The sequence below is a fragment of the Armigeres subalbatus genome, chromosome 1, assembly GCF_024139115.2.
Source record: "Armigeres subalbatus isolate Guangzhou_Male chromosome 1, GZ_Asu_2, whole genome shotgun sequence".
NCBI lineage: Eukaryota > Metazoa > Arthropoda > Insecta > Diptera > Culicidae > Armigeres > Armigeres subalbatus.
Window position 1 is genome coordinate 13,036,855 of NC_085139.1, and position 13,722 is coordinate 13,050,576.

At 28.5% G+C, this 13,722-nt stretch overlaps 1 protein-coding gene across 1 annotated transcript; it reads right to left on the reverse strand.

Moving 5' to 3' along the window:
* Nucleotides 1-656: 656 nt before the first annotated feature.
* On the reverse strand, nucleotides 657-2,798 carry LOC134205963 (beta-1,3-glucan-binding protein-like). Its single transcript, XM_062681661.1, has 3 exons — nucleotides 2,550-2,798; nucleotides 2,338-2,492; nucleotides 657-2,275 (listed from the first exon to the last, which is right to left on the reverse strand). The coding sequence occupies exons 1-3, from the start codon at nucleotides 2,796-2,798 to the stop codon at nucleotides 1,483-1,485; spliced, it is 1,197 nt and encodes a 398-aa protein (XP_062537645.1). The 3' UTR covers nucleotides 657-1,482.
* Nucleotides 2,799-13,722: the final 10,924 nt, after the last annotated feature.

A 13,722-nucleotide genomic window follows, 5' to 3' on the forward strand; every position in this document is an offset into this window, starting at 1 on the left:
GTCACCTATTCCTCCTTCGTAGTAATTCCTCAATTAAAACACTCTTTCGCTAGGGATCCGCCATTCGGCCCCTCTTCTTAGCAGAATTTTCCGAAACCCACGACCGCCCGGCGGCGCCAAGTCGAACGAAGGCTTGTTTTAATTATTCAAAATATCGTTCACTATCGCACTACACACATAAAATCATTAATGTAAGAACTATAAGCGAGTCTCTAGAATATTTTTTTTTAATTCGAGAAAATTGAAAAATTCGTGACAGGAAAAACTATTGGAACCAACCGTGCCCGTCGATTGCTGCGATCCAATCTTGATTAAGGGTATATGGTATGAATTTCAAATTGGCGATCTATTTAAAAACACCAAATATCAACAGTTTTAAGTAAAACTGTTTGGATAACATATTTTATTATTAGTATATCATTATCCATCATAATGCATTATGAAATTATGGATTTCTTTTGGCGATTCCCATGTGCTACAAACAAATAACACTGAAAGTCTAACTTTTTATTCAAACTAGTATAACTCTGGAGTTCGGACGAGTTCGGATGAGTTCTTGGCAGCAATAAAAACGTGGAAAGCTATCTTTTTATTTACAACTAATCTATCTTATTTACAACTAAACTATTTTATTTACAACTAAAACTTAATTTTAAACCGTCTAAGACGAGTTAAGTACTCTCCATTTAATTCCACCATTTTTTTTTCTTAATTTTAAAATTATTATCAATCATTAGGCCTATAAGACCAACCAAGTCTTGAATTTTCTCACCGATAAATATTTAAGTAAGTCCGTTGAGTCGTGATGATTAGCTACTTTAGATAATTTAGGTCCTCCTTTAGGTTGCTTTGATCATTAGCTTATTATGTAATCAACAACTATTTGAACGAACAAATTTGAACATTATATACCTCCACGAGGATATTGGTTTCTCGTGATGAGTACGTTCTCATAAATCAGCTTGAGTTTTTGTCGATGCTGAGAATATTGCAAAAGATGTGGTTGATACTATGGTCTGAACCCAAGGAATTTTTAAAAGATCTTGAACTTCTCAAATGACTAGAAATCGAATTTCCGTGGAATTTGTCTTAAAAATTTAATTTTTGATAAAATTAGGAAAACACCAAATTAAAATAATTTTAAGAAAAGTAGTTTTTAGCAAGGGGAAGCATACGATAAGCAGGGCATGTTGCGAGAATGCCGTTCAAAAATAAAAACAGGGTTCTTTCCAGACCCGGCTAGTATAAAAAGGCGGGAATCGCAGTGAGCTAGGTGGATGGACCAGGTGCGAAATGATTTGGCGAGTGTGTATAGCGCACCCAAAATTGGAGGAATAGTATTGTGGCATTAATGTAAGATTGTAAGAATAAATTCAAATGTTAACATTTCTGCAATAATCGTTGTGTTAATCAAAGCAAACTAATCGATTGTGTCGATAATTTTGTTAATCGATTAATCAATCGATAATCGAACAGCTCTAGTTACAATGCCCATACTCTCACGTAATCTACTTGCAGAGAAGCATCTTTGCTATCATTCTCATCCAGGTTCCACGTTGGCAACCAATCTTCCTTAGCAGACCAGAAACCACCTCTAGCAGTCGGTGATCCATTTGCCCATGGTTTGGCATTGTTCTTGTTCACAGCAGGTGAGTCCGGAAAATATCCATTTGTGCCCCCGACAGCAAGATTCATTATAATATGAAATTCTTCATCAAATGGAGCCATAAACCCTCCGCTACTCCACGGATTCGGAGTTCCGGGTGCCTTTTCATCGAAATTACCTCGCTGCCAAAAATTACCATCAACAAATAGATGTTCTTCATCGTCAACACTAAATTTCATGAAATCAGGCGTCCATTCAAGCTGATAACGGTGAAAGCCCTTGTTGAAACCTTCCGCAGGAGCACTGTTCTTCGAAGCAGTGGATGTCTCGAAGCCATTCAGCGATGGATTCGGTCCAAAATGTAGCGTCGAGCCCACCTGTTCAACACCAATATGAGTTCCATCTTCGAGGCGGTAATCCAGGTTACCACGACCTTCCATCAGATCGATTTCTCCCGAGGACGGCCATGTACCATATTGATTGAGCTTTGGCATCAACCAAAGGGCAGGCCAGAGCCAGTCGCCTGTCGGAAGCTTTGCCCGTATCTCCAGCTTTCCATACTTGAAGTTGAAAGATCTCAACGTACGTAAGCGGGCACTTTTGATCGGGTTCAAAGGATTTTCGAGTCTGCCAGTGCGTTCACAACCATCCCACGCGGGATTTGTACAGCTGTAATGAATAATACATTCCTACATTTGCGGCATCCTGAACATGTTTACATTGAAGCATACCAGTCGTACGGAGATCCTCCATTTATATCCAATGTGCCACTAGTAAGAAACTCCTCACCAGTTTCATCAGATAGTAAGGTTGGTCGAATAAACAGTGTTCCATTTTCCACGTATGAGTTTTGACGACTATTTAAATAGTATTGAAACTCCCAGTTCTGAAGGAAAGAAATCACGTGTCAGATGTTTACAAATTCAAATTAAATAATACTCACTCCTCCACCACCAAGAGTGTGTTCGTGTTCCCACTTGTCCAAATCCAGCCTATCGAAATTATCCTCAAAAATCAGATCTCCGGAACAGAAAATCTTTCGATTGACATATGATCCACTCGCAGTCGTGACAGAAGGTCTCTTACAAGAAGTTTTTTTATATCCGCAATCTGCCTGAACAACGCTCACAACTGAGGCTACTATCACTAGAGGAAGAAGGAACAAAATTGCACTTCTTCGGATAAAACACATTGTTCCAACAACTTATGGTATCTCTACTTGGTATTACACAGCTTCTAAAGTGAACCAGAGCTAGCCTTATATAAGCTGGTACGATTAGAAAATATAGATAAGAAAGGAAAATATCTCATTGAACGATGCATGTCTACTTGGGGGGATTCTCAATTTGAGATAATTGTATTCAATAAGGTTTTCTGCTATCATCTGCTATTATATACAGGGTCTACCTTGACATTTACTCTTATTTAGGTATAGATAGTACGCATGTTTATTAGTTTGCTGTCTACACACGGGAGCAAATCCATTCCAGAAAATGGAAAAATGACTCATGATCTCATGAATATATTGGGTGTTATAAAAGTGAAAAGTGATTATGAAGGATGATTTTATGATCTGTTTTAGGGTCTGTTACGATTTGTACTTCTTCTTATTATTATTATCATTGGCATTACATCCCCCACTGGGACATTGCCGCCTCGCAACATTTATTAACTGCGAAGTTTCGAAGCCAAGGTACCATTTTTGCATTCGTATATCATGCGGCTAACATGATGATACTTTTATACCCAGGGAAATCGATACAATTTCCAATCTGAAAATTGCCTAAACCGGCACCAGGAATCGAACCCAGCCACCCGCAGCATTGTCTTACCGCTAGGCTACCGAATGCAAATCATAAAGACGGTTGATGAAATCAAAAGTTATCTCACCTGAAATCTTGACTTTAACTTATTCAGCTTTGATCATATTACAAGGTAAACCGGCCCAGGGCCGAAAACCTCGTTAATAAAAACAGTAATAATAAGCTTTGATCATTAATGTGGGCTCAATCCGTAGTACATCTGGAATTCGACTCATGGTATCATGAGTCTTTTAATTTGTTATTTCCAGTTGATATAGCAGCGTCAGAAGCATTTAATGCTCATTGCTATCCCATATACTACTCCATTTCAATTTGTTTTAATCTAAACGTCATAATGTCGAGTGCCCAAACCCTATATTGTCTGTCGAGTGTTTTAAAAAGGGTTAACATTCAAGTTTTTATTCAAGGATTTCTCATTATAATTTCAAATTTGACACCCAACCAGCGGATGGCAGATTTTAATACAGTTAGAAACTGTATACTTTTTGATATATCAATTACGGCAGTGCGTATAAAACGGTTTCGAGATTAATGATGATACATTGATGATACTTCTAACAATTAGGCAAATAGCGCTAGTGGCAATAATTCACGATGCACCACGCGTCTCCACGCATTATTCATACCCGAATGTCGAAACCAGGGATTGAACTTATCATTTCAGTATCATTTAGTATTCAGCCAATAACTCATTCCAGAGACGGAATTATGAAAAGTGTTGTATGGCGGACTTCTAGCGCTGTTTCCCCTCTACAACTTTGTCTAAGGGTACATTGCCATATGTATAATATTTACATCGTTAAACGCTAGTATCACTTAAAATACTAAATGATAATAAGTGTTTTTATCATTTATTTAGTTTGTTAAATGATACTAGCGTTTCACACTGTAAATATTAGACATACAGCAAAGTACTCTTAGACAAAACTGTAGAGGGGAAATAGCGCTAGAAGTCCGCCATACAACACTTTTTGGAATTCCGCTTCTGGAATTAGTTATTTGCTGAATACTAAATGATAATGAAATGATAAGTTAAATCCCTGGTCGAAACATTGACTAGCCCTGGGGACCGTACACATATTACGTGAGCACTTATTGGGGGAGGGAGCGTCTGTCGTTTTCTTACGCACCATATAAATAAAAAATCATTTGTACTGGAAAAATCTTACATGGGGGGAGGGGAGTCGAAAACCCAGACACATGCTTAAGTAATATGTGTACGACCCCCTGGTACGTTGTTTCCTAAGAGATACCAGCTGAAATACGTTTTGGAATGCGCGATCAATTGTACTATTGCTTGTTGGAGCGGTGGCTTGTTAAAAAAGAATCACAGAGTAAAAAAACATTGTACGGTCAGAGTACAAATTAATTAGGGCACATTCCCGATCAATAATTAAAAACAAAATTATAACAAGGGAAGTTATTTATTTCAGAAAAATATTGTAACAAAATGTGTTATAAATTTTGCTGGTTAGTTGTTAAAATAACAAAAAATTTATCAAAAATACCTCTAGTCATAACACAATTAAAACAGAGGTTGATACCTTCATATCAACATTATAACAAACGTTGATATAATTTTTCTGTACAAAAATCTACTTTCAAGGTAATTGTCTACATCACGGATAGAAATCTGGTACGCTACCACGACAGATTTCCATCCATAATGTAGGCAATTAACTTTGTTCCAGCTATGTATTAATATTAAGCATATGCGGTATTTCGAAAAATTTCGTTTCAAATGGTTCGAAACAAAATTCCGCGGAATCTCGCGGAATTTGAGCATGGCGAAATCTGTTTTTTTGATTTCGTTTCGTTTCGTTAATCTACATAAATTTTGCCATCAAAAACTAGCTTTTAACGAAATTTAACGGAATTCCGCGGAATTTCTAAATTGATTTAAATATCATACTTCAAATTACTCAAAATTTCGGCTGCGCCGCTGAAAAAAATCAAGGAGGCTATTTTTAAATTGTGTTGCCTGTACAAGTTTTTTTTATATTGATGCCTACTATTTACGTAACCCCATTCCGAGTCGACAAATAAGGTAAATAATCCAATAGTGGAGGAACTAAGCATGATCCAACAATATTCATTTTCCTATAATTAAACGAAATTTCATTTCGCTTATCTTAGATATAGCGTTCCCCATCATTTTTATTGGAAAAATGTTTCCGTTGCATGTATTCCATGTATTCCGTCCTAACTCTAATTATTGGTACACTGTTTCGGTATTTTTAATTAGTTTTCCAAAAGTTGCAAATCCCATTGTTTTCTTACTGGGCTTGCAACTATAGGAACACTACCGCAAGTACTGGTGTACAGGCGAAAATTTAGTAAGGTATTTTCCAGATGTGCATCAGTTTTTGAAGATAATCAAAGCTGTTTTCATTTGCTTCGTATATTGTCATATCGTTTTATCATTGGTCGTAATGGGTTGCTGCGTTTGATTCGTAAATGTAACGCACACTGTACTACCGCAACTATAAGAAAACCCACGGCTATCAGATCGTTAGCGCTACGTATTTAATATTCTTCTAGAAAACGTGTTCAGTGTTTCTTTGGAAATGTTCAAAAGAAAACGAAAAGCATCTTTAACTAAATTGTTAGGATATCCTATTTTTAACGAAAATGAGTCGGATTTAACACAATTAGTACGTCAGGTTCAGAGTGAATATGTTCGTAAGGGGATGTCCACAAACCACGTGAATCGAAATTTCACATTTTCAAGCCCTCCTCCCTCTGGTAGACTTTTGTAGACTTTCTTACTAAAGGCCTTCTCCTCCACTTAGGCATTAGGCCAGGTTTAAGCGTATGAATGAGCAACGTTCAAGAGTTAAGAGAGCATGAAGAAGGCCCTCAGAAAAACAAAATGTGCAACATTTCACATCCAAACTACAATTTGAATCTCATAGAAAGTATGTGTTATCTGTAATACAACAGGCAATATTCAGCAAATCAACTAAATATACATACAGTTCTGCAGGTTTGAAATTTTGGCATATTGTTTGAATATTTGCAAAATATGTATGTAACATCGCAGAGTCGTAGGTATTTCTAGATCTTTGTGTGGAATTTGCCAAAGTGCTGTCCATAGCAGCTGTTTCTTGCACTTAAAGGGAAACAAAAAACCACTACACAAATCTGTATTTTTTGACTGAGTGTTTGTGGTATTCCCAGTATTGCACTACTACAATTACAATTTTATGAAGGATTTAAAGAGACGACACAACGCCGGTGGTAAAGCATTCAGAAAACTTTTCATCTTTCAAATTTTCTTTAGCCTTAATTGAAGAAATCTATGAACTTTATAGCACATCTCAGAAAGGGTGACTTAAAAAGCATGACAAATCGTGACAAATCATATCTCGCGCATAGTTTCATAAGGGCGTAACTGCATTGATCGATTTCTCTTCATCGATTTTTTCTTTCGTTAATAACGCACAAGATTCAAAGCTACAACCATGATTGTTTCTTCTGAAGAAAGATGCAATCATCATTCACCACCTCAAACTATAAAATCCATAGCAAACTGTCTAAATTCGCTGCATTGTTAAAAAGAAAGCGCGAGATAAACAAATTTCTGATGGTTCGCCACCTATGAAGTGGATCGATCAATGATCGGATTCGCTATCGAATCTTTGATAGCTCGTGCTGGTTGTATTGCGGATACATTTTGCTCATCTGTATGACGATATGGAGTATGCTTCAACATGATCAATTAATCTTAAGGTTTTTTTATTAGCTTTATTAAGGAGACTTGCAGCCCCAGGCTGGCTCGCCTCCGGTAATCTTAAGGTGAAATAAGAGTTTTAACAGAATTATATCCGTTAAGTGCTCATCACATGTTACAGATGTTAATCATCGCCAAGAATGTAAACATTGTGAACATCAGCATCGTAAATACTTAAGCACCCTAAATTCCCTTCCTTTCCTACTGTATTATTGTATTCCCTAACCTCGACCAAACCGCGAGTCTTTCGGTTTCCCAAAACTAACATTATTGTATATGAATCATGAAAAATTGTATTAAAACATGATTTCGGCTCCGCAACGCTTCACGGCAAATGAGCCTGCCAAATAAACGATAATTAAAAAAAAGTGCTCATCACGAGAAGAATTTCAAACTGATATAAACTGATATTATTCGCGGGCATATGCTTCACGATTAATTCCTTTAAAACGGCTTCTATATCCTGCTTCTTCTGTTACTAAAACTCTATTTGTTGCGTAACAGTTAGACCAATACAAATATTTGAAAACAATTATGTCTCCCCTCAGATCTTTTTGCCCAAGAATAATATTTTGAGGGGGCAACCAAAAAAAATTCGAGTGATTTTGAGGATTTTCAAAACATTATTTGCCAAATCCGGGGAATTTTATGATTTTTTTTTATTATCCACCGGAAATCCCACCCACCCTCGAGTAGTGGGAAATAATTTTATTTAAACATTTGTAACGGCCTCTTTCGAGTTTCAAAAATTTAATTTAAATTGGGTACATGAGCAATTCACCAAAAAATCCGCGGAAAAAAATTAAAATTTCGTTTCGTTTCGAAAAATCTTGAATTAAATAGACCTTGATTTCGTATCGTATTTCTTCCTTTTTTTCTCCCTTTTTTATTCCTTCTTCCTTTTTTCCTTTTTACTTCCTCCTTCCTTGTTCATTCATCCTTTCTTCTTCTTCCATATTTCTTCCTGTTTTCTTTTCCATATTCTTTCTTCTTTATTCTTTCTTCCTTCTTCCTTTTTGTTCTTTCTGTTGTCTCTATTCATCTTCCGTCTTCCATCTACCTTCTTCATTCTTTTTCCCTTCTTCCTTATTTCTTTTTACAAATTTTGTCATCCTTTTTCCATCTTCCTTCTTCCTTCTTTTTTTCCTTCTTCCGCTTCTTCTTACTTCTCTCTTATTTATTCTTTCTTTAATCTTTTTTCACCTTTTTTCTTCTTCCTTCTTCTTTCGTCATCATTCTCCCTTCTTTCTGCTGGCTTTTTCCTTCTTTCCTATTCCTTCTTCCTTTTTCTCTCTACCTTCTTTCTTTTTCCTTCTTCTTCCTTGTTTATTATTCTCCTTGTTTCTTTTTTCCTTCATCCTTCTTATGATTTCTTCCTTCTTTCTTTGTTATTCTTTTTTCCCCTCCTTCTTTCTTTCTTATTCTTTTTCCCCCTCCTTCTTCCTTCTTATTTCTTCTTTGTTCTTTATTCTTTTATCATTTTTTATTCATTAAAATTTGTTTTTTATTCCTTATACTCTATTCTTTAATTCTTCTCTATTATTTAATTCTTTATTCATTATTAATTACTCAACAACTCAACAGCCGTACTACGGAGAACAACGGTTGAAATTCATTGTATCCAACCAATTTCTGCCTTCTGATGCTTTACAGCCTTTTGATACTTTAAGCCTTGTTAGGTTTTCAGACTTTTGAGTTCCGCCTTATGAGTATTCAGCCTTATGTGTGTCAGCCTTTGGTGGGACCACGTGCCCTACGGAAGGTTGAATACTCATAAGGCTGAACTCAAAAGGCTGAATAAAGAATAAAAAATAAAGAATAAAGAATAAAGAATAAATAATAAAGAATAAAGAATAAAGAATAAAGAATAAAGAATAAAGAATAAAGAATAAAGAATAAAGAATAAAGAATAAAGAATAAAGAATAAAGAATAAAGAATAAAGAATAAAGAATAAAGAATAAAGAATAAAGAATAAAGAATAAAGAATAAAGAATAAAGAATAAAAAATAAAGAATAAAGAATAAAGAATAAAGAATAAAGAATAAAGAATAAAGAATAAAGAATAAAGAATAAAGAATAAAGAATAAAGAATAAAGAATAAAAGAATAAAGAATAAAAGAATAAAGAATAAAGAATAAAGAATAAAGAATAAAGAATAAAAGAATAAAGAATAAAGAATAAAAGAATAAAGAATAAAGAATAAAGAATAAAGAATAAAGAATAAAAGAATAAAGAATAAAGAATAAAAGAATAAAGAATAAAGAATAAAGAATAAAGAATAAAGAATAAAGAATAAAGAATAAAGAATAAAGAATAAAGAATAAAGAATAAAAGAATAAAGAATAAAGAATAAAGAATAAAGAATAAAGAATAAAGAATAAAGAATAAAGAATAAAAGAATAAAGAATAAAGAATAAAGAATAAAGAATAAAGAATAAAGAATAAAGAATAAAGAATAAAGAATAAAGAATAAAGAATAAAGAATAAAGAATAAAGAATAAAAGAATAAAGAATAAAGAATAAAGAATAAAGAATAAAGAATAAAGAATAAAGAATAAAGAATAAAGAATAAAGAATAAAAGAATAAAGAATAAAGAATAAAGAATAAAGAATAAAGAATAAAAGAATAAAGAATAAAGAATAAAGAATAAGAATAAAGAATAAAGAATAAAAGAATAAAGAATAAAAGAATAAAGAATAAAGAATAAAGAATAAAGAATAAAGAATAAAGAATAAAAGAATAAAGAATAAAGAATAAAGAATAAAGAATAAAGAATAAAGAATAAAGAATAAAAGAATAAAGAATAAAGAATAAAGAATAAAGAATAAAGAATAAAGAATAAAGAATAAAGAATAAAGAATAAAGAATAAAGAATAAAGAATAAAGAATAAAGAATAAAGAATAAAGAATAAAGAATAAAGAATAAAAGAATAAAGAATAAAGAATAAAGAATAAAGAATAAAGAATAAAAGAATAAAGAATAAAGAATAAAGAATAAAGAATAAAGAATAAAGAATAAAGAATAAAAGAATAAAGAATAAAGAATAAAGAATAAAAAGAATAAAGAATAAAAGAATAAAGAATAAAGAATAAAGAATAAAGAATAAAGAATAAAGAATAAAGAATAAAGAATAAAGAATAAAAGAATAAAGAATAAAGAATAAAAGAATAAAGAATAAAGAATAAAGAATAAAGAATAAAAGAATAAAGAATAAAGAATAAAGAATAAAGAATAAAGAATAAAGAATAAAGAATAAAGAATAAAGAATAAAGAATAAAGAATAAAAGAATAAAGAATAAAGAATAAAGAATAAAGAATAAAGAATAAAGAATAAAAGAATAAAGAATAAAGAATAAAGAATAAAGAATAAAGAATAAAGAATAAAGAATAAAGAATAAAAGAATAAAGAATAAAGAATAAAGAATAAAGAATAAAGAATAAAGAATAAAGAATAAAAGAATAAAGAATAAAGAATAAAGAATAAAGAATAAAAGAATAAAGAATAAAGAATAAAGAATAAAGAATAAAGAATAAAGAATAAAGAATAAAGAATAAAGAATAAAGAATAAAGAATAAAAGAATAAAGAATAAAGAATAAAGAATAAAAGAATAAGAATAAAGAATAAAGAATAAAGAATAAAGAATAAAGAATAAAAGAATAAAGAATAAAGAATAAAGAATAAAGAATAAAGAATAAAAGAATAAAGAATAAAGAATAAAGAATAAAGAATAAAGAATAAAAGAATAAAGAATAAAGAATAAAGAATAAAGAATAAGAATAAAGAATAAAGAATAAAAGAATAAAGAATAAAGAATAAAGAATAAAAGAATAAAGAATAAAAGAATAAAGAATAAAGAATAAAGAATAAAGAATAAAGAATAAAGAATAAAGAATAAAGAATAAAGAATAAAGAATAAAGAATAAAGAATAAAGAATAAAGAATAAAAGAATAAAGAATAAAGAATAAAGAATAAAGAATAAAGAATAAAAGAATAAAGAATAAAAAGAATAAAGAATAAAGAATAAAGAATAAAGAATAAAGAATAAAGAATAAAGAATAAAGAATAAAAGAATAAAAGAATAAAGAATAAAGAATAAAGAATAAAGAATAAAGAATAAAGAATAAAGAATAAAGAATAAAGAATAAAGAATAAAGAATAAAGAATAAAGAATAAAGAATAAAGAATAAAGAATAAAGAATAAAAGAATAAAGAATAAAGAATAAAGAATAAAGAATAAAGAATAAAGAATAAAGAATAAAGAATAAAGAATAAAGAATAAAGAATAAAGAATAAAGAATAAAGAATAAAGAATAAAGAATAAAGAATAAAGAATAAAGAATAAAGAATAAAGAATAATTAAGAATTAAGAATTAAGAATTAAGAATTAAGAATAAAGAATAAAGAATAAAGAATAAAGAATAAAGAATAAAGAATAAAGAATAAAGAATAAAGAATAAAGAATAAAGAAAAAAGAATTAAGAATTAAGAATTAAGAATAAAGAATAAAGAATAAAGAATAAAGAATAAAGAATAAAGAATAAAGAATAAAGAATAAAGAATAAAGAATAAAGAATAAAGAATAAAGAATAAAGAATAAAGAATAAAGAATAAAGAATAAAGAATAAAGGAATAAAGAATAAAGAATAAAGAATAAAGAATAAAGAATAAAGAATAAAGAATAAAAGAATAAAGAATAAAGAATAAAGAATAAAGAATAAAGAATAAAGAATAAAAGAATAAAGAATAAAAGAATAAAGAATAAAGAATAAAGAATAAAGAATAAAGAATAAAGAATAAAGAATAAAGAATAAAGAATAAAAGAATAAAGAATAAAGAATAAAGAATAAAGAATAAAGAATAAAGAATAAAGAATAAAGAATAAAGAATAAAGAATAAAAGAATAAAGAATAAAGAATAAAGAATAAAGAATAAAGAATAAAGAATAAAGAATAAAGAATAAAGAATAAAGAATAAAGAATAAAAGAATAAAGAATAAAGAATAAAGAATAAAGAATAAAAGAATAAAGAATAAAGAATAAAGAATAAAGAATAAAGAATAAAAGAATAAAGAATAAAGAATAAAGAATAAAGAATAAAGAATAAAAGAATAAAGAATAAAGAATAAAGAATAAAGAATAAAGAATAAAGAATAAAGAATAAAGAATAAAGAATAAAGAATAAAGAATAAAGAATAAAGAATAAAGAATAAAGAAAGAATAAAGAATAAAGAATAAAGAATAAAAGAATAAAGAATAAAGAATAAAGAATAGAGAATAAAGAATAAAGAATAAAGAATAAAAGAATAAAGAATAAAGAATAAAGAATAAAGAATAAAGAATAAAAGAATAAAGAATAAAGAATAAAGAATAAAGAATAAAGAATAAAGAATAAAGAATAAAGAATAAAGAATAAAGAATAAAAAGAATAAAGAATAAAGAATAAAAAGAATAAAGAATAAAGAATAAAGAATAAAGAATAAAAGAATAAAGAATAAAGAATAAAAGAATAAAGAATAAAGAATAAAGAATAAAGAATAAAGAATAAAGAATAAAGAATAAAAGAATAAAGAATAAAGAATAAAGAATAAAGAATAAAGAATAAAGAATAAAGAATAAAAGAATAAAGAATAAAGAATAAAGAATAAAGAATAAAGAATAAAGAATAAAGAATAAAGAATAAAAAGAATAAAGAATAAAGAATAAAGAATAAAGAATAAAAGAATAAAGAATAAAGAATAAAGAATAAAGAATAAAGAATAAAGAATAAAAGAATAAAGAATAAAGAATAAAGAATAAAGAATAAAGAATAAAGAATAAAAGAATAAAGAATAAAGAATAAAGAATAAAGAATAAAGAATAAAGAATAAAGAATAAAAGAATAAAGAATAAAGAATAAAGAATAAAAGAATAAAGAATAAAGAATAAAGAATAAAGAATAAAGAATAAAAGAATAAAGAATAAAGAATAAAGAATAAAGAATAAAGAATAAAGAATAAAAGAATAAAGAATAAAGAATAAAGAATAAAGAATAAAGAATAAAGAATAAAGAATAAAGAATAAAGAATAAAGAATAAAGAATAAAGAATAAAGAATAAAGAATAAAGAATAAAAGAATAAAGAATAAAGAATAAAGAATAAAGAATAAAGAATAAAGAATAAAGAATAAAAGAATAAAGAATAAAGAATAAAGAATAAAGAATAAAGAATAAAGAATAAAGAATAAAAGAATAAAGAATAAAGAATAAAAGAATAAAGAATAAAGAATAAAGAAAAGAATAAAGAATAAAGAATAAAGAATAAAAGAATAAAGAATAAAGAATAAAGAATAAAGAATAAAGAATAAAAGAATAAAAGAATAAAGAATAAAGAATAAAGAATAAAGAATAAAGAATAAAGAATAAAGAATAAAGAATAAAAGAATAAAGAATAAAAGAATAAAGAATAAAGAATAAAGAATAAAAGAATAAAGAATAAAGAATAAAGAATAAAGAATAAAGAATAAAAGAATAAAGAATAAAGAATAAAGAATAAAGAATAAAAGAATAAAGAATAAAG

Bases quoted from the DNA above. Each gene is read 5' to 3' on its own strand.
- LOC134205963 (XM_062681661.1), bottom strand. From the start codon at position 2,798: ATGTGTTTTATCCGAAGAAGTGCAATTTTGTTCCTTCTTCCTCTAGTG. The intron at 2,493-2,549 runs GTGAGTATTATT...TCTTTCCTTCAG, and splicing joins ACACTCTTGGTGGTGGAGGA to AACTGGGAGTTTCAATACTA. The intron at 2,276-2,337 runs GTATGCTTCAAT...TATTCATTACAG, and splicing joins GGAGGATCTCCGTACGACTG to CTGTACAAATCCCGCGTGGG.